The sequence below is a fragment of the Amblyraja radiata genome, chromosome 4 (genome assembly GCF_010909765.2).
Source record: "Amblyraja radiata isolate CabotCenter1 chromosome 4, sAmbRad1.1.pri, whole genome shotgun sequence".
NCBI classification, from domain to species: domain Eukaryota; kingdom Metazoa; phylum Chordata; class Chondrichthyes; order Rajiformes; family Rajidae; genus Amblyraja; species Amblyraja radiata.
In genome coordinates this window covers 45,474,357-45,495,216 of record NC_045959.1, presented here as the reverse complement: position 1 = coordinate 45,495,216, position 20,860 = coordinate 45,474,357, and the positions used below count along the sequence as shown (strand labels likewise).

The 20,860-nt window shown below is 36.3% G+C and overlaps 2 protein-coding genes across 5 annotated transcripts in view; one reads left to right on the top strand and one right to left on the bottom strand.

Annotated features, from left to right (window-relative positions):
- The window catches only part of LOC116972035 (ATP-binding cassette sub-family C member 9-like), a 153,569-nt gene extending 142,497 nt beyond the window's left edge, over positions 1–11,072 (top strand). For 3 of the 4 annotated variants that reach the window (XM_033019303.1, XM_033019301.1, XM_033019302.1), the window contains 2 exons: positions 8,905–9,081; positions 10,310–11,072. In XM_033019303.1, the coding sequence (XP_032875194.1) occupies positions 8,905–9,081; positions 10,310–10,489 (357 nt within the window). In that variant the 3' untranslated portion in view covers positions 10,490–11,072. The remainder of the gene's footprint in view (positions 1–8,904; positions 9,082–10,309) is intronic. The other variant, XM_033019300.1, reaches the window with a different exon arrangement.
- Positions 11,073–18,639: 7,567 nt separating this feature from the next.
- Positions 18,640–20,860, bottom strand: part of LOC116972034 — a 55,271-nt gene continuing 53,050 nt past the window's right edge. The window contains exon 5 of the mRNA XM_033019298.1: positions 18,640–18,974. Within this exon, the coding sequence (XP_032875189.1) occupies positions 18,841–18,974 (134 nt within the window). The 3' untranslated portion in view covers positions 18,640–18,840. The remainder of the gene's footprint in view (positions 18,975–20,860) is intronic.

Genomic DNA, 20,860 nt, shown 5'->3' with positions numbered 1-20,860 from the left:
AAGAAGGTATATGGTATGCTTGCCTTCATTTTTGGGGCATTGAGTATAAGAGTCAGGAAGTAATGAAGAAGCCTTGTAGGCATTTTAGGCCGCATTTGAAATATTGTGTGCAGTTCTGATCGCCCTATCCAGGAATGATGTGGCGACTTTGGAAATAATGCGAACAAGGTTTACCAGGATGCCTGGATTAGAGTCTATTAGCTACGAGGAGAGGTTGGACAGACTTGGATTGTTTGCGCTGGAATGCCGGAAGGTTGAGAAGAGACCTGATGTAGAAGTTTATAAAATTAAAAGAGGCATAGACAGGGTTGACAGCCAGAACATTTTTTTCAAGGGTGGAAATCAAGCAGGGCATAACTTCAAGGTGAAAGGGGCAAAATTTAAAGGAGATGGGCAGGGTGTTTGTTTATTTTTTTACACAGAGGGTGGTGGGTGCCTGGAACACACTGCCAGGGATGGTGGTGGAGGCAGAAGATACGATGGTGGCATTTAAGAGCACATGAATAAGAAGGGAATGTGGGGATCATGGGTACGCAAATGAGTAATTTATTTTGTAATATATTTTTTTATTAAAGGTAATCAATTACAGTGCTTCAAACAACTTTATATCAAATTAATTCAATTTGCATTAAGTAAAACACTAATAATACTTATCTACTATTTTTTTTTAGAAATAATGATAGAAAAAGAATAGAACAGTTATAAATCATTAAGAGAGTGATTAAATAATAATTTGATTATATATAAGAAAGAAAAGAGAAAAAAATAAATAAATAAATAAAAAATAAAATGAAAAACCACAATATGTATTGTTAATAACACTACTACAAGTGATAGTATCAATAAAGACATATATGTTAATTAATATAAAAATGAATTATTCTCACCAAATCCCGCAGGGTGCACGCCGAGCTGTGTTGCCAAGAACAGCTACTTCTCTAAATACTGTATATATGGAGACCATATCTGTTCAAAAGAATTATACTTGTCCAATAGGACAAATCTAATTCTTTCCAGATGTAACGTCTCCATCATCTCTGCTGCCCACATTTTGGTTGTGGGGGATAATGTTCCCTTCCAAAATGTCAATATGATTTTTTTCCCAATTATCAAACAGTAATCAAAGAAATTTCTTTGATTTACTGTAAGTGATAGATGTAAATCCGGAATTCCAAATATTATTAGCTTTGGGTTAGGGTCCAATTTAACTTTGATGACTTCAGAAATAACTTTAAAAATTTCTGTCCAGTAATAATTCAATTTAGGACATGTAACGAAACTATGTATTAAATTTGCCTCTGCTTTCTTGCACTTATCACAAATAGCGGAGAGATTCGGAAAAATACTATTTAATTTAGTTTTCGAATAATGTAACCTATATAATACTTTAAATTGTATCAATATATGTCTGGCGTTTAATGAACACCGGTGTATTCGTTGTAGACTTTCTTCCCAGTTTTCTTTTGTTATAGCCAATCCCATTTCATTTTCCCATGCTTGACGATATATTTCCGTTATTGGATTCTCCTTATCCAAAATGATGTTATATATATAGGCTATTAATTTTTCTGTATTTGGATATAAATTAAACAGTTCGTCTAACAGTCCTGCTTCTTTATTTTTATAATCTTGTGTATTGGATTTAATATAATCTCTAATTTGTAAATACCTAAACAAATGTTGTGGAGACAATCCATAAATATCTTGTAACTCCTGAAATAAAAGAAATTTTCCTTTTCTATAAAGGTGTTCTATCCTTGTAATTCCTAAATCATCCCATTGTTTAAACCCCCCATCTAATATAGCAGGTTTAAACAATGGGTTATTCATAATTGGTAATCTAAATGAGAGATTATCCAAATGTAGAGTCTTAACTATTTGTTTCCAAATACGTCTATTATTATATATTATTAGGTTGTCTTTATAATTTTTTTTTTGTACTTCCGTTGGTGCAAAAATTATCGAACCTACATTGAAAGGTAGACAGTCTTCCTTTTCTATATTTAACCATGTCGGTTCATGATCCATATTTACCCACCAGAAATTCATATTCTTAATCTGAACAGCCCAAAAATAATATTAAAAGTTTGGAAGTGCTAATCCTCCATTTATCTTAGCTTTGCATAGATGTTTTTTATTTATTCTGTGATTTTTATAATCCCAAATAAAACTATTAACAATATTATCAATTTAAAAAAAAAAAGTTTTCGGAAGAAAAAAAGGAATAGCCTGAAACAAATATAACAACTGTGGTAGAAATACCATCTTTATGGCACTTATTCTACCAATCATGGATATAGGAAGTGTTTTCCAATATAAAATATTTTTTCTAAGTTTATCTAATAGTTGAGGATAGTTGGATTTTATTAATGAGTTATGAGTTTTAGTTACGTTAATCCCTAAATATTTAAGTTTGTCTGTAACTATTTTTAATGGGTATTATTGTAATGTATTTAGATTTATTCCTGTTATTGGCATAATCTCGCTTTTATCCCAATTAATCCTATACCCAGAAAATGCACCAAACTTAGTTATAATGTTTAGCAGGTTGGGAATACTAATTTCCGGTTTTGTAATATAAATCAAAACATCATCTGCATATAAAGAAATTTTATTAGTTGTTGTATCAGTATTATAGCCATATATTTCAGGTTCAGATCTAATTTTTTCCGCCAATGTTTCTATCACCAATGCGAACAATAAGGGTGATAACGGACATCCCTGTCTGCATCCCCTAGAGAGTTTGAATTTGGCTGATAAAATTTGGTTAGTCAAAATTCTTGCAATAGGATTCGAGTATAAAATTCTTACCCATTTACAAAATCTATCCCCCAATTGAAACTTTTACATTATATTAAATAAATACATCCATTCCACCTGATCAAACGCTTTTTCTGCATCTAATGATATAACCGCTAGTTCCGTATCTCGTATTCTTTTTGAATATATAATATTAAACAAGCGTCTGAGATTATGGGATGAATAACGTTTTGGGATAAAACCTGTTTGATCATAATGTATTAATTTAGAGATCACTAAACTTAATCTCCTAGATAAGACCTTAGTTAATATTTTTTGGTCTGTATTTAAAAGGGCAATCGCTCTATATGATCCAGGATCTTCCAAATCCTTATCTACTTTAGGGATGAGTGTAATTGTGGATTCATTTAGAGATTCTGGTAATTTTCCTTGGTCATATGCATATCTATACATTATTTGTAATCTTGGAGAAATCAGATCTTGAAATTTTTTATAAAATTCTGCACTCAGGCCATCCGGGCCCACTGCTTTTCCGTTCTTTAGCGAACTAATTGATTCTATAATGTCTTTTACTGTTATTTCAGCATTTAACAATTCTCTACCTTCCTGATCTAAACTATTGATTTGACATTCCTGTAAAAATATTTCCATGCTATCTGTTTGTCCTGTTAGTTTTGACAAATAAAGATTTTTATAATATTGTAAAAATCTATCATTAATATCTTTTGGAGTAATCAGTATATTTCCATACTCAGATCTAATTCCGTGTATCATCTTCTCATCTTCTAATTTTCTAAGCTGTCGTGCTAGTAATTTTTGAGGTTTATCTCCAAATTCAAAATACACTTGTTTAGTTTGTTGAAAAAGTTTAATAACTTGATTAGAATATATTTTATTTAATCTATATTTTACTAATGCAATTTTATTACTTAACTCTTTGGAAGGCTGTTTTATATTTTCATTATCTAGATGTTTTATCTCATTTTCTAAATTTTGTTCTATTTTTCGATTTTCTTTATTGAGATGTGCTTGTGCGGATATTATTGCGCCACGCATGAATGCCTTAAATGTGTCCCAAAATAGTGATGGGGAAATTTCAGGATTATCATTAGTTTCAAAAAATAATTTAATCTGATCCATCACATATTTACAACAGTCATTGTCCTTTAATATCTGAGGGTTAAATCTCCAGGTAGTAGTTTTATTAGATATATCTTTTAATTTTATCTTAAATGTTAATGGCGCATGATCCGAGATGATAATATTATGATATTTTGCGTCATACGTAAAAGGAAGTAATTTAGAATCTATTAAAAAATAATCTATCCTCGAATAGGTTTCATGTACGGGCGAGAAAAAAGAATATTCTCGTCCGGATGGATTATCTAACCTCCAGATGTCTTTAATATTAGATGTATTGATAAAAGCATTTATGAATTTACTTGATTTCGAGGCAGTTTTCCTTTTTGCAGATGATCTATCTAGATAGTTATCTAAAGTACAATTTAAATCACCCCCAATTATTAAATTGTGTTGAGTGGATATAGGAATATTATTAAATATTTTCTTAAAAAATAGTGGATTATCAAAATTAGGGGCATATATATTCATTAAAATTACCTTTTTTGAATATAATTCCCCTGTAATTATTACATATCTACCTTCTTTATCCTCTATAATAGAACTTTGTATGAAAGGTATACCTTTGCGAATAATTATTGCAACTCCTCTAGATTTATGTATAAATGTAGAATGATACCTTAGAAATCCATTTAGCTGTTAATCTATGTCTCTTGAAGGAAAATGACATCTGTCTTCAATCTGTTCAACTGAGCTAACACCTTTCCCCTTTTAATTGGCTCATTAATTCCTTTTACATTCCAACTGCAGAAGGTTACTCCATCACCCCCAGTCTTCACCTTTATATCATGCATTTTACTATTAGGGCGGCTTTTTTTGGAGTAGCCTTCTTGACTCCCCCAGCTCCCCGTTGCGCCCGGACATCGATCCAATGAGAATTTCTATCCACCTTAATCCGCATCTATGTCTTCTTAAACTAAATACACAATATCCTTCACATCTACATTCAAATAATATATAATATAAGATCAATAAAAAACAAAAACAATAATAAATATCAATAATTTAAAAAAAGTAAAGGGTGTTAATAGGGTGCTCAGAAAAAAAAGAAACTACACTTATATAGTGTGTAGTATGTGAAGGTGAAAGCCACACTAACGTGGCCATTAATCTAAAGACTTCCGTTTTTTTTTTTTTTTAAAAGATGTTAATTATACCAGCTCCTATCTCAAATGCTATATATATTGGGGTGGGGTATTAACTTTATATACTTAGTACTTAGTAATTATTTCTATTATTCATATTACTATTTGCTAATTACTAATATCAATTGTATTTAATACTATAATATGTAATACTATTATCATGGAATAATTAAATATTTTCTAATAATTAATACAGAACTACAACTAAATGTCCATTATTCCACTTCCTTCTAAGTGAGTATTTCATAACCACAGGTCGATGATAAAAGTTCAGCTCTCTCCTTCTCCCTCGGGTCCTTCCTCCGCGTCTTCTCTCTCTTCATCTTCTGGCTTCTGCTGTATGCCTCGGGCGAATTTCAATGCTTCAGTATACTTAACGAAACGATATTCCTTGTCATCATAAGTTACTCTCAGTGTTGCTGGGTACATCAAGCCATATCTCAGATCCTTAGTATTCTGTAAATTCCTCAGGATACCTCTTGTTTCTCTAAATAGTGATCTTTTCTTGGCCACTTCTGCTGGATAGTCTCTAAAAATACTGATGTTGTCTCCCTCGTATTTCAGGTTTCTCTTTTTTATTATTATCTTCATCATTTCTTCGAAGACATGATCAAAGGCCACTTTTACAATCATTTGTCTGGGCGATGACCCTATCCCAGGGGCCCGTCTTAGAGCCCTATGTGCACGGCTCAACAGGGGTTCTTGATCCAAATTCAGAATATCCTTTAAAAGTTTTGCAACAAATTTTCGAGGATCTTGACTCCCCTCACGACCTTCGCTCAGACCAACTATACGCAAATTTTTACGGCGTTGGCGTCCCTCCAGATCAATACATTTCTCGTTTGTTTTGCGTAATAATTCTGAGAGGCGTTTGTTCTCGGCACGGAGTTTTTCGGTCTCCTTAGTATTCACTTCAGCAATCTTAGTTAGCTCTTTAATTGCTTCGCCTTGTTGGTCTAGCGAAATTATAGTAGGATCTATCTTGCCATCCAGCTTTCTTTCCATCCCAGCAGCTATATCCTTTACCTCCTCGATTTGAGTTTGTAACTCGGCATTAGCCTTTTCCTTCCACTCATCCATCATACTTCTTACCGTCGTTATAACTTGTTTTATTAAGTCTTCTTTAACTTTCTCGTGATACACCAGCATATCCGCTTTTAAACTTTTTATCTCCTCCTTATACTCCTTCCTCTGCTTCTTTATCTCACCTAGAATAGTAGTCTTGAGTTCCTCCATTTCAGCTTTCCTCTGTGAGACATCTTCTTGAGAAGCAGCAGCAGCCGCACCCGAGCTCAGGCCAGTTTCCCTTCTCATAGATTTTTTTCCAGTGGTGGGGGGAGGGGAGCGCTGGGTCATAATTTCTTCTTAAAATCGCGCGCCTGATGACGTCACGCACCTTTTAAACGCTGCCGGAGCCGTTTACAATCGATCTCCTGTGGTAAGTGCGTTTGTTTGACCCTTTTACCCCCGTTTTTAATTCAGTTTTTTGCGGAGCTGTAATGGCGCGATTCCACTCACATCATGGCGCCAACCGGAAGTGGCAAATGAGTAATTTATTTTGGCATCATGTTTGGCACAGACCTTCTGGGTCAACGAGCCTGTTCTTCTGCTGTACTGTTTTATATTCCAAACTCGTATTGAGAAGAGAGTCGAGGCCTTAATAACAAGATGGACATGAAAAGAAGAAGACCATGAAAATGAAGCTTCACGTACTGCATTGGTAAAGGAGGTGGAAATAGCAGAAGGGGTAGGGCATGATACTAGTGAGAGAATGAGGTAAAGGCATGAGACTGATGAGAATCTAATAATCAGCCAAACAGATCCAAGAGAGATTCTGGAGATGTAAATATTGATACATGCAACTATGAACTCTAGTATAGATGATAACAGAGCATGTTAGCAAGACCCAGTAGGTCAGGCGGGATCTGTGAAAAGATACAGTTAATATTTCAGGTCTGGAACCCTATTCCAGAACTAAGAAAATAAAAACAAATTAGTTTAGGATGCAGAGAAGATGGAAGAGGGTGACATGTGGAACAAAGGGGTGAAAGAAAAACTGATATGCCTAAGAGTGAGGGATAACCTCGAACTTAGGCAGGTCATGCTGACCAGCACTCTCCCTAGCAGGCAGCTTTCCTTTCCAAATTCTCTTTGGCAAGACAATGGATTATGACATTGTAAGAATTGCAGGTTGTTATGACTTCAGCAGCATTGCACATTGGGATTGTATGTATTGCACATTGGGATCCCTTGGGAAATGTTTAGGCCTAAGCACACCAACATGGCAGTGACTGTGTAAACTGTCTTTATAGAATCTAGATCAATTTCGCTCTTACTACTGTTTGTAACTAATCATGATTTTAATATGTCAATGAGATTTCCAAGAATAATTTTAGTAAATCCTATAAAATCCTGATTGGGTGTCTCCAAAATACCTCAAAAACATATCTGGGCCCCAGCACCCTTACCTGTCAGTGAATATAGAAACATAGAAAAATAGGTGCAGGAGTAGGCCATTCGGCCCTTCGAGCCACCGCCATTCAATATGATCATGGCTTATCATCTAAAATCAATACCCTGTTCCTGCTTTTTCCCCATATTCCTTGAGCCTCAAGAGTTAAATCTAACTCTCTTGAAAACTACATTTACAGGATCTAGCTCAGAATAGAGCCAAATCCAGAATTCCAGAATTGCACATCATTCCCCAACTGTGGTGCCCAGGGCTGGACACAATCATCCACATGTGGTTAAAACAGTGTTTATGTAGGTTCTCTTTGAAAATGTGTCACCCGTTGAAATTGATCTTAAAAACATATGCCAACGGATTGCTGGAGTCATTTTTGCCATTACATTCGCAACAATATGCCAACGTAATCAAGGACCTTTTCCACCCAGTCCTCCTTCTCTCCACTCCCATCAGGCAGAAGATAGAAAATTTTGAAAGAACATACCACCAGACTCAAGAACAGCTTCTTACCCTCTGTTATCAGACTTCTCAATGGTCCTTCAATAAGCCAGGGTATCGTCCCGATTTTACAACCTACCTCATTGTAGACATTTAATTCCTTCTCTGGAACTGTTATTCTACAATGCTGAGAAGCTATAATTTGCACTGTGGTATATTTCTCTGCGCTCTAGCTGTTGCATTTGCATTTGGCTTGATTATAGAAGTTATATGAATAGGGTGTTTGATTTTTTTTTAATGCTTTAAATTAAAACAATATTCTTGTAAATACGTGCACAGCTGCCTACAAATAACAATTAAATATAATAAATTAAATTATTTCAGTGCACAAAATATTGTTTTGCTTAATGTATTAATCCATTAATTATAGAAACAGAAATTAAGTGCAATCTTTTCAGTGATATAGTTTATCATCAACAATCTTCATGTTGATAAGAAATTGGAATTTTAGTCTCATAATCAATCATATTTAATACAATTTATTGAAAATGCATTTGGTATTTTTAATGTTCTTTTACATAGCAAGTTTGTGACAAGCCAGTCTTTTCAAAGAAAACTATTTACTGTTTAACTATGCAGGTTGAAACCTATTACAAAAGATTTACTCTTAATACTATAAAATCCAGTATTCAATAAAGAAAGATATTTTAAACATTGAAGTTTGTTAGCCAAATATTTAAGTGAGAGAAATATATTAGAAGTAATAAACAGAACTGTAATTTGCAAATATATCAAAGATAGAATCTATTGTTTAAACAAATAACTTATTGCCATGAGAATTGATCAGCAATTACAAATATTGTTGGAGCAAAGGTAGTTAGAAAAGAGATTTTAATTTTCAAATATCTTCGGATTTTCTAAATTAAATTCACATGAAATGTTTTAATTCAATAGGTCAGTGAGCTTCCAGAGAGATTGAATGCCCTTATAGCAGATGGGACTGAAAACTTCAGCCAAGGACAGAGACAGCTTTTCTGCATCGCCAGGGCCATTGTCAGGAAATCAAAAATTACACTCATGGATGAGGCCACGGCATCTGTTGACATGGAAACTGATGCTGCCCTTCAAAGTGTAAGGATCTTTTTCTGAATATGATTCGAGCCTTATGATGAATTTTCATGAATCTGACTGAATTTTATTATTTGAATTGGTGTTATTTCAAAAATTTGCCATGCTTGCACAATCTTCTGCTGTACTTCCATCTGTATTAGGGAGTTCAGAGCCTTGTAAGTGTAGTTTATAGAAAGAATAACTTTACAATAATTTTTTTGTCAGCATAATATAGGAATGCATTTGTATTCACATATCACTTACCTAAATAGTGCAAAAGGCTAGTGCAAAAGTCTTTAGTGCAAAAGAGCTTACATCTGTAGTTGGAAAGTTACTAGAAAGTATTCTGAGGGATTGGTTATGCAGGCATTTGGGTGGGCAAGGGCTGCTTAGGTATAGTCAGCATGGTTTTGTATGTGGGAGGTCATGCTTCACAAATCTGATTGAGTTTTTTGAAGATGTGACCAGAAAGGTCGATGAGGGCAGAGCTGTAGATGTTGTTTACATGGATTTCAGTAAGGCACTCGACAAGGTTCTGCATGGTAGGCAGTTCTGGATCCAAGGAGAGATAGCTGAATGGATAGCAAATTATCTTCATGAAAGGAAGCAGAGGGTGATGGTGGAAGGTTGCTTCTGGGACTGGAAGCCTGTGACTAGTGGTGTGCCTCAGGGTTCGGTGCTGGGCCCGTTACTGTTTGTCATCTACATTAATGATTTGGTTGAGAATATACTGGGCAAGTTTAGCAGGTTTGCTGATGATACAAAAGTGGGTGGTTTTGCAGATAGTGAAAGATTGCAGCAGGATCTGGATCGATTGGCCAGGTGGGCTGAGCAATGGTTGATGGAATTTAATACAGAGAAGTGTGAGGTGTTGCATTTTGGGATGTCAGGAAGGCAGGACCTACACAGTGAATGGTAAGCCTCTGGGGAGTGTTGTAGAGCATAGGGATCTAGGAGTGCAGGTGCATGGTTCCTTGAAGGTCAAGTAGCAGGTAGATAATGTGATCAAAAAGGCTTCGGCACAAATTTCAAAAATTTGGATACAAGCATGTATAATATCTTAGAAATAGCAGTGCTAGTGGAATGTTAATGTATATCTCATTGTCTGCATATACTCTTATTTTCCTTGCTTTTTCCACTAACATAATTATTTCATTTTTATGTAAAAGTAATTGGTTATGTTGCATGGTAATATTTGATATCAGAACTACCACTTACTGTATTTCTGCGCATTTTGTTCCTTCTCTAGGTTATTTCCACTGCTTTCACAAATAGCACAGTACTTATTATCGCTCATAGAATACAAACTATTATGGATTGTGACAGAATTCTAGTTATGGAACAAGGAAGGATTGTAGAAGATGGAGAGCCAAAATACCTGCAACAAAATGACAATTTAATTTCTAGACTGGTCAAGACAACCAAATGACCAGATATTTTGCTAAACTGCTCAAAACATTGTGCAAGTATGAACTCATTACAAAAAAAACACAAGGACAATTAAGTGTTTTTACATATTTTATTAGAATCATTGAATCCCAAGTAAGCGGAGGGGAATTTCATTCTGGTGCTCATTTGATGGAAGCGGTAGATTCAATTTCCCACAATATGGTTTACCCATTAATGGATAATTTGGGGTAAAATATAAAGGTGTCTTTATGAAAACCTTGAATTCAGTGTTGATATGTGATTAAATATATTTATACATTTGTTTCTTTTGTGGCCAATCCTAAACATGGTGCTGTTAAAATTACCTGCCATCCCACTTGTATACTGTGTATCACTTGATAATTTACCAGGACCAGTTGTGTAAAATGATATATCCACCAATTACTATTAGTTCAAGAAATGACTGAGACTTGATTAGTGTTTCTCTATTGAATATAATGTAGCTCCTGCTGAGCAAGGTAAATTAAATTGCACTGGAAAAATGTTACAGTTGGTAAATGTTTAATAATAATGAAACAGTGATAACTCTTGTAGTATTAACAAGTAAAGAAACTTAAACTTTGGGTTGAGTACCATTTCTTTCCAAGGTAATTGGAACATTTCAGTAATTAAGTTCTAATTAGAAAAATAAGATATAAATAGAGAACTAGATTGTAACACATTTATTTAAAATAAATAAATCAAATACCTATAATATGCACTAAAATTAATACAACATCATGAATATCAATAATAGTCCAAAACCACCATTTTACAAATGCCCATTGTGCTCAAGCTATCAATGAAATTCGTGTTCAACCAATTTAATTTGCTTAATGCATTAAGGATGAAAGCACAATATACAGGAAGATAATATGGATCCAAAAACTAATCTAACTGTAATACAGAACTCATATGCTCCAGAACTGACTGACCTCTAGCAACCTGTCCCAGCACAGCTACAGCACTGGAATCTACTGGTAATATGAAAAACTGGCTGGCTATTCGTATTTGCATAAACATTCAAATCCATTCTGGTGATTACTGCTTCCTTTGGCAATTCTCCACCAATATGGCTATTGAGCAAAACATAACCACCAATAACTTGTTGATAGATGTTCAGTTTGTGTTTTGGCTTTGAACCTTATTACAACCTTGTGTGCAAAGAGCTAAACTGCAAAATGATGTGAAAAGAATTGTCCCTTTAGAATAAAATGAATCACTGTAGATTAAAGGACTGATTCTCATTACTGTACATTCATGGATCTGATTAGCGTTTCTCCATTGAATGGAATGAAGTTCCATTAGGAAAATGTTAGAATTGATAGTAAGTTAATCATGAAACAATGATCCTTCTCATTTTGTAGTATTATGAATAAGTAAAGGAACTCAGAAACTTTGGGTCTTAGTTTTATTTTAGCCAGTGGAACATCAACGACTTCAAGTAAACGTGAAATTATTGAAATACAAGGAGAAAACATTTGCTGGAATCATATCTCCCAAACTGAAAGATAGTAGAGTTGTTGAAAGTAGTTCATTTATCTTCGGGGCTGTGTCCTAGACACGTCTTCATTTGTTTGTTCAAGAATTCTTCCATTATGTTCAAAAATAGAGATGATGACTGATGGCACAATATTTAGTTTGCAATTCTTCAGAAAATGAAACAATACAACCTAGACCACAAATAGTCTTGGGCTAATAATGTGGTGTGAATGTTTTTTACCACTTAAGTGACATCCCTGTGAAACACGACCAGTTTCAACTTTCTAATTGCAAATACAACTATCACCCTCCATTTCCTATCACCAAGCCAATTTTGCCCAGATGTCCATGTTTTCTCACTTTTTGGACCACTCTTCCATATGGGACTTTGGCAAAGGCCTTACTGAAGTCCAGAAAGACCATCATCATTAACACGCTTAATTACCTCTGAACTATTTCATTTGTATGCATGTAGAATCACAATATAAATAGACTGAATGCTTTCTTGGGAACCTGGACACTTTGGCTACTTACATAGCTACATAAAATGAGTAATAAGTTGGCCTGTTTAAAGAGCAGGACAAAAAGTGTGCACTCCTCCTTTTGGAAGGGCATGTCGGGAGAGGAATGCCTCATGATTCTTTGGCTCGCTCTAACATGAAACCAATTTGTTCTTGTACTGATGAATATGTCTCAATCCTGAAAGCTGCAGATGATGCCGAAGAGGACTCTACTCTGACCTTGCACAACCCTAGTCTATATCCCCAATAGAGAGAACAGCTCTCTGGCAAACCATGAAGGAGTAGGGATGGCAAACTCAAATGGTGTCCTTCTCCTTAAGATATATTTGCAGTTTGGCTTTATCCTAAAGAACACAGTTTCATCAGAAACCAAAAACATAATGTCATGGTAACATCATCAGATCAAGCACTAGCACGTGCAGGATTATGTTATGAGATGAGCAAAGGATTGTAAAGATTGCCACATTACCTATGCCAAAGACAGCCAACTGATCAAAACTGGACTGGCTTAATCCATCAACCTGACCTAAAAACAATGGTATCATCTGAAAAGCAATGATGCAAGATGATCAATGGCGAACCTGTCAAGGCAACTCAAACAATATTTCATAGACAACCTATCGGCAGGGAGTTAAAAAGTATCCACGGATTATGGGTTGCCTGAAGGTCCACCATAATTGGCCCCTGGAAGACACTTGAAAACCAAGAACTAGGACTGGTTTCATGAAATTACCCAGGAGATCAAGAAACTAAAATTGCAAACGTAAGGAATTCCTGAATTAAAAGATACATCATTTCTCAATGAAACAGCACTACAGGCATAAGGACCAGCAGAAAAAAATGGTCTCCTGCTACCTGATGCAAGGCAGCTACAAGTTGGCAGATACTCTGTACCTCCAAGGACGCCATGACCTGGGCCCATGAGAAGGAGTTTGGATCAGTCAATGGTGAGAATAAACCCAGAGCACAGTATATTCAGCAACTCGCGGTCAGCCATGAAATATGTCAGGAACACCGGATAGAAGTTCAAGTTCACATTTATTGTCACATTCACCAATTGGTACAGTGAAATTTGAGTTACCATACAGCCATACAAATAAAAAGAACACAAACACGATAGAGTTTAACATAAACATCCACCACAGCGGAATCAACATTTCCCACTGTGACGGAAGGCGATAAAGTTCAGTCATCTTCCTCTTTGTCCACCATGGTCGGGGCCTTTGAACCCTCCGCAGTCGCCGCTACGGACAGCCCGATGTACAGGCCCTCTTGCCGGGATGATCGGAACTCCGGCGTCGGAACGGATCGGAACACACTCGCAGCTTGGAGCTCCAACACTGGCGATCCCCGGCAAAAGATCCCAGGCCTCCGCGATGTGAAAGTCAACGTCGCGCCCGCGGCTAAAAACTCCGCAGAGCATAGCTCCACGGTGTTAAAGTCAGCAGCTCCAACACCCCGGCAAGGCATCGCCCACGGTGATAATTCAGTGCTGCGCCACTGCTGAAGCTCTGGGCCGTCTCCAGCAGGAAATGCTGCACCAATCCAGTTGGTAGGCCGCGACGGGGGGAAGAAGATGAGACACAGAGAAAAGATGCATCTCCGTCCAGGTAGGTGACTGAAAATCGGTTTCCCCTTATTTCCACCCCCCACATAAGACATACTAAGAAACATTTAAACATACAATTAGACACACTAAAAATAATAAAAAGGGTGAAAGGACTAACAGTTGCTGGTGAGGCAGCCATTGCTGGTGACACACCGGTGGTATTGATGAAGTTAGAGGAGATGCATGTGAACTACTCAGGAAGGTCTGCTGGAGTCCCTGGATGGAGTTGATAGAGGGTGTATTGGGACAGGCATAGCTGGGGTCCATGCAGTTGAATATACCTTGAACTTGAAGAAAGTAAGGCTGATCCTTCTGTCCTGCACCTTCTCCAGAGTGAGGCCACATGCAAACTGGAGGAACGGCACCTAATTTTCCGCATGGGTAGCCCAAAACACAATGATATGAACATGGAATTCTGCTATTTTAGATAACTACCAAACCACCCACCCTCCCTTTCTTCTCCATCCTCCACTTTCTTCCCCCCTACCGCATCTTTCTCGTGTGCTCTACCTAGATTCGCACCCATTATTCTCCCCTTCCACCTACAATCCCTCCTTCTTAGCTTCACAATTCACAACTCTTCAATCCTTTTGCCTTACACCTTCTGTCTTTTCGTCTCTGGCCTTATTCCAGACTTCTGCCTATCAACCCCCCACTATTACTTGCCAGGTTTTGTCCTACCCCTCCTCTCTTTCAGCTTTCTACCTCCCGCCGCCCTCACCATAAGCAGTCTGAAGAAGATTCCCGACCTGAAAAGTCATCTATCTATGTTCTCCAGAGATGCTACCTGACCTGCTGAGTTCTCCAATACTTTGTCTTTTTTTGTAAACCAACATCTGCAGTTACTAGTTTCTACACATTTCCAAGAAATATGTATTCAGTAAGTGTGTATACATATAACTTTTTCTATTGGTATTAATTTCCTTTTTATCTCTTCTTCGAATTATAAAGTTCTAACTGAAATTTCACCTTTGTGTCCTTAAGTATTGATTGAGTTACTCTTTCCAGCATTTAGCTTTGTTTCAAATTTCCAACATGCAGTATTTTTTTAAATTGCAAGTGTATGTTATAATAGCATCAAGCATTTGTATTCTCCAATATTAGGTAACTACCCGTCCCCCCCGTCCCCCTCCTCCCCAGTACAGGGAGTACTCAAAAACTCCTTCGTTTTTATTGGCTATAGACAGGAAAAACTGGCCTCAGTTGTAATATGTTTGAATGGGAAACAGCGCACCTTAAACAGCTGCAGTTTGTTAAGTCAATGTCATGGGATAGTTTACTGTATTCAAATGGATGTTTTATACTGCCTTTTCCTTAGCAAAACCTCCCAAAGTGCTCATAAAAGGATGTGTTACTAGTCCAAAATCATTCCAAGCAAGCAAGCAAATGAATTGAGATACAAGGCAGACATAAGATTATCTCAGTACCTTTATTCCAGTGTACAGGAGACTGAAATTGTTTAAGGCATCAATTCAGGAGATACCGGGAAAAGATCAATGAGCATATCAATGTCAGGACTTTGAAACCTAAGGCCATGGCACATTCCTGAAAAGATACAATGATCTCACTAAAGTGGTCAGAATAATATTGATATGGTTTCACTCTATGCTCACAATTCAACCTCTTCCAGCTTCAATTTTGTCACCTCTTATCGTGCTCCTAACAATCACTATATTGTACCAGTAAAGCAAAACAAAAAAAAAAGAAATACTCAGCACTTTAGCTAATATTTTTAGAGAAACAAAGCTAATTATTTAGATTGATGATCAATTATGGGAGCTGAGAAAGGTTGACAAAACATGAAGCAACTAGAGACAAGGACATTGGGTAACAGGAAAGTGGAAGTGAAAGTGTGTGATTATGTGGAAGTCATGAAAGACAAAGAGATGAAAGCAAGGTTGGTAAACGGAGGTGATAATGAGATAAATAATGAAACAAAGAATAGGACTTTTTAAAATTGATGAACTCAATGTTGACCCCAGAAGGTTGTACATACCTGAACAATGAGGTGCTGGTCCTTGAACTTCCATTGAAATTCAATGAAATATTATACAATACAGAGATCAAATTGGAAAATTAAAACTGAGACAACAGCAAGTTTGTGGACTGAACAAAGGTGTTTGCTTGCTTACCCTTTTTCATTATTGTAAGCAGTGATTATAGAATACGAAAGAGAAAGAAATAAATATAAACCATTCCCTCGTGTGGAAGGACTATTAAGATCATTGGACAATAGGAAGAGAAAAGGTACAAAGCAAATGTTACGTCATATGTTGCACAGGAAAGCCCCAAGGGAAGGAGAGGGGTTGTTAGTAGTGTTGGTAGAATGGACGAGGAAATCGCAAACAGCAGATTCATTGGAACAGTGAAGGGAAAGTGCACCATATCCCGCTACTTATTTCTCTTCACAAGTCATTAGTCCTAATTTCCATTCCTGCCTCTCCACGTGCTTCAACCAATACCAGCAGCATTGCCACCACCATATCCAATATATGCCATATTGTCTAACAACTGTTCCATCTGTTTAGGCATATTTTTAATCCAGTTCTACTTAACCCATGCATCATAAGCCAGATTATATAAATAGGCCTCAATAATACTATGAAAACCAGTGGCTCCCCTTTAAGTGGGTTTAACAGGTGTCCTATTAATTGATGCTTAGAAGAAGCACATCCTTTTATACATTATGTTGTGGATGGGGAACAGGGAGGTTCAGCCTAGATTCCAGGGAAGACTCCAGTCAATCACTTTTCTCTGACGTAAGGTTCAAAGAAGCTAGATAAACTGATTTAAGCAATCCTCAAACTACATCTCTTACAATCTATTTGGAGCCTGGTCCAAGAATGGACCATTGAGGTGAATTCCAGAGATGAAGAGAAAATAAGTGCCCATGACATCAAGGCAGCAATTGACCAACCATGGCATTAATGCGCCCAGAAACTGAAATCAGTGGACAGCAGGTGGACAACCCTTCAATGGTTGGAATCATACCTCACACAAAGGAACAAAATGTGTAAGAAAGAACTGCAGATGCTGGTTTAAATCGAAGGTAGACACAAAATGCTGGAGTAACTCAGCGGGACAGGCAGCATCTCTGGAGATTCTGAAGAAGGGGCTCGACCCAAAACGTCACCCATTCCTTCTCTCCAGAGATGTTGCCTGTCCCGCTGAGTTACTCCAACATTTTCTGTCTACCTCACACAAAGGAAGATGTTTTTGGTTGTTAGTTATCATCAATCCAGCCTTGGATCTTAGCTGTACAGGTTCTTCAGAGCAGTGTCCTGTGCCAATCATGTTCTGCTACTTCAGCAATAACCTTCCTTTCATCGCAAGGCCAAAATTTGAGATGCCTATACGAATGTACAATGTTCAGTTCCATTCATAACTCCACACCAGAGTACAAGACCTAAACAACATTCAGGCAAGACTGGCAAGTATTTTTTTTACTGCAAACGTCACATAATATGATCATCTCCAAGAATAAAACATCTAAACACCTGCCTTTGACATTCAAAAACATATAATTGCTGTGAACCCCACAATCAACATCCCAAGGTCACTTAATTGGTATTCCATCCACTACCACCAGCCCATTTGATTGGTACCCAATCCACCATCCTAAACATTCATTTCCTTCACCACTGATGCTCAGTGGTTGCGGATGTAGCTCCTATAAAATGTGTTGCAGACGAACAACAACCACATGTAATAGAAAGCTCAGAATGGAGTTATAGGTAATGCTCAGCCCATTAGTCGTTCCTGTCGTTCCATCACGATAGTACAATTTCTTTGCTTGTCACCTGGGTATTGCAAAAATCATTGGTAAATCCTTAGATTTGGGAAATGTGCAAAACCTTAGCCATTATCTTAACTGACTGGGAAAAGCAGTGCTAAGGGGAAGGGGAGGTAGTTCTATTATATGTACAAATACATTTTCTCAAAATCTAAATGAATAAGAAAATGCATCTGCAGGTTAAAGTATTAATGGAGAAAATGAAGATATTCAGGGAGTTAAAATGATAAAATGAACATATTCCTTTGAAATACATTAACAGGACATTTTTGGGGTGTGGGGGACTGTGAATGCTCAGTGAAAAGTATTCCAGGTGCAAACAACAGATTTTTTTTAGTCTTAAGGGGAAGACACAAAGGTAAAAGTGTTGAGTTGTGAAATTTTAGCATTTTTCCTACTGACTGACAAAGCAAACTCAAAGCCTACTTCTGCTCCCATTGCTAGACTTCTGGAAACTTAACTTCATAATTTCTTACCCATAGCTCCTAAAGTGTTACTAATTTAGCACATATCCATTGATACACCTTAAAAAAATTAGCTTTGCATCCCATTTGCTGGCACCTATAATTTATCTTCTATCTAATAGTCATACAGCATGGAAACAGGTCGTTACCCACACTGAAAATGTTACTCGAATTTCTGTAAGTAACTTTACATTTTTTTTAAATTAAGCATGTACATATGATTGGAAGGTGTGGTTACTGAATTGTTCTGGCCTATATCATAATTAAGACTTCATTACAGTGTACACATTGATATACATTTATTTTATCTGTAGGGTGCAGACAAATATATAATTTTGATCAGATGGTTGCATTTGGCAAACTTGCAACCATCTTGCAAAATTGCCCAATGGCTAATATCAGTCCCATTTGGTTACATCTTATTCAATGTTATGTTTTAACAATGAAAAATATGTGACTGAGACTAGGATGATCAAAATATTTTCAGCAATCCGATCTCTTCTTCAGCTTACGAATTCTCTCCTGCCGAATAGTATCGCATTCCAAACCAGCTATTTCTGTCAGTCGCTGAATGAAAGCAGCTGATGCACCATGGAGAGGGTTATGGTAGTTCTGTACTGTATTAATAAAAAGTAAATGAATTATAACCACAGTAAAATTCTTGAAAGGCTCTACATTCATCTATCTTTGCAGCATTAATGGATGTTTCCAGATACCGTAAAGGTAAATTTAAATGCAGTCTAATCAATGAAACATGAGAATCATATAATAAAATAGCAGGATTAGAGTTTTAAATATTTAAATTATATAATGGTTAAATACATCCATTATCATGTTATTGAATCCATTTGTATATTCCTTTCGTACATTTCTAATTGTATAGTAAAGTTAACATGTTTATACTTTGTATCTTACAAAAGTATTTGACCAATTCTTAACTGGGAATATAAAGCTTTCGATAGGCTGTCTGACAAATTAAATAAGACTTTAATTGCAACCAGACTCAACTAATATTAACTAAATACCTTCAATATGTACATTTTCCAAGCACAATAAAAACTGATATAATTCTCATTTTTAGATAGAGTGGAATCCACTTTTAATGATCACTGCTTCTACTCAGCAGTTTTAGAGAACAATATTTGTGACAGGGATGGCTGTTAGCCAAGTTGGGCCTTAGGACATTGTGATCTCAATTTGTTACGGTCTCCTCACTTGAATAATTAGCTTTAGCTTTCAAAAAAGTCTTAGCTTTGCATTGGCAGTGATGCTAATGAAAGTGCACAAAATATAGCAGTAGTTTAAAGGAATGTTGTGCTTAAAGATAACAGACTGCAACTGTGGCCAAATATTTTTTCAGTCCTTTTAAAGCTTAAAAATAAATTTTGATTATTTGAAAGGACACATACTCAGAGTATGTGGAGAGACCAAGTTAGTGGAATTTTTTTGCCATGTGCCATTTCACTACATTCGATTATTTTTTTCAAATATTTATCCCCTTCCTTTTAAAACTTATTATGGATTCTGCTTTCAAATCATTTTACTATATAGTATACATTTCTGGATAAATTAGGTCAAATCCTACCATTGAGAGTTGTGAATTGAAGTCATAAACTCAATTCATGTGACTCATGACGGTGTTACCATGTTGTAAAAATATCTCAAATTCAGGAACGCCTTTCAGAGAAATTAAATTGCTTTCGTACTCAAACAACCCTTGCAGAATGCTGCAAGGAATTTGTTGAAAAGGCTACTCATTTGTAAAGTTAGGCACAACAGCAGTAGTACACAAATTTTGCGTTCGGAATAACATAAAAATTACTGGCAGCTGGTAGTGTTTTGGAATATTACACAACTCACCGTTTCAAAATGACATGCAAGTTACAGACATGTAACACATTTATTGCAACAGTTGATACTGAAATTAATCCAGAGCATACTACAGAAATAATTGCAACAGCTTACCATTTGGCAGAGCTTCTTAAGGTAATAGGCACCCTATCAATTTTAAAGCAAATTTTTCACTAATACACATATACCATACCTGATTCTTCTAAAATATATTCAATACTGAATAAATAGGCAAATATATTTACATTCAAAAAAATATATATAATAGGTTAATTGGCTCTGTAAATTGTCCCTAGTATGTTGTATAGAACTAGTGTACGGGTGATCGATCATTGATCGGCACAGTCTCAGTGGTATCTTCAAGCTAAACGATACACACACAACTAAGGAAGAGACAAGTTTTCCAATTTCTCTGATATCAAAATCACAAATACCTTTGTACTTCCCATACATCAGTTCTAGGCACTGCTAATGCTGAGTGGTTATCTCTCCTGGAGTTTCCTACAGTATCTTATTTGGATTAACACCTGCTCTTCCATGGCTACATCCACAGGATTGTCCACTAAAACATGCCTCTGACCGTTCTCAGTAACAACATGGTAACAAGTGGCCCACATAAACCATTCTATATCGGTCACTGATCCTTCCTACT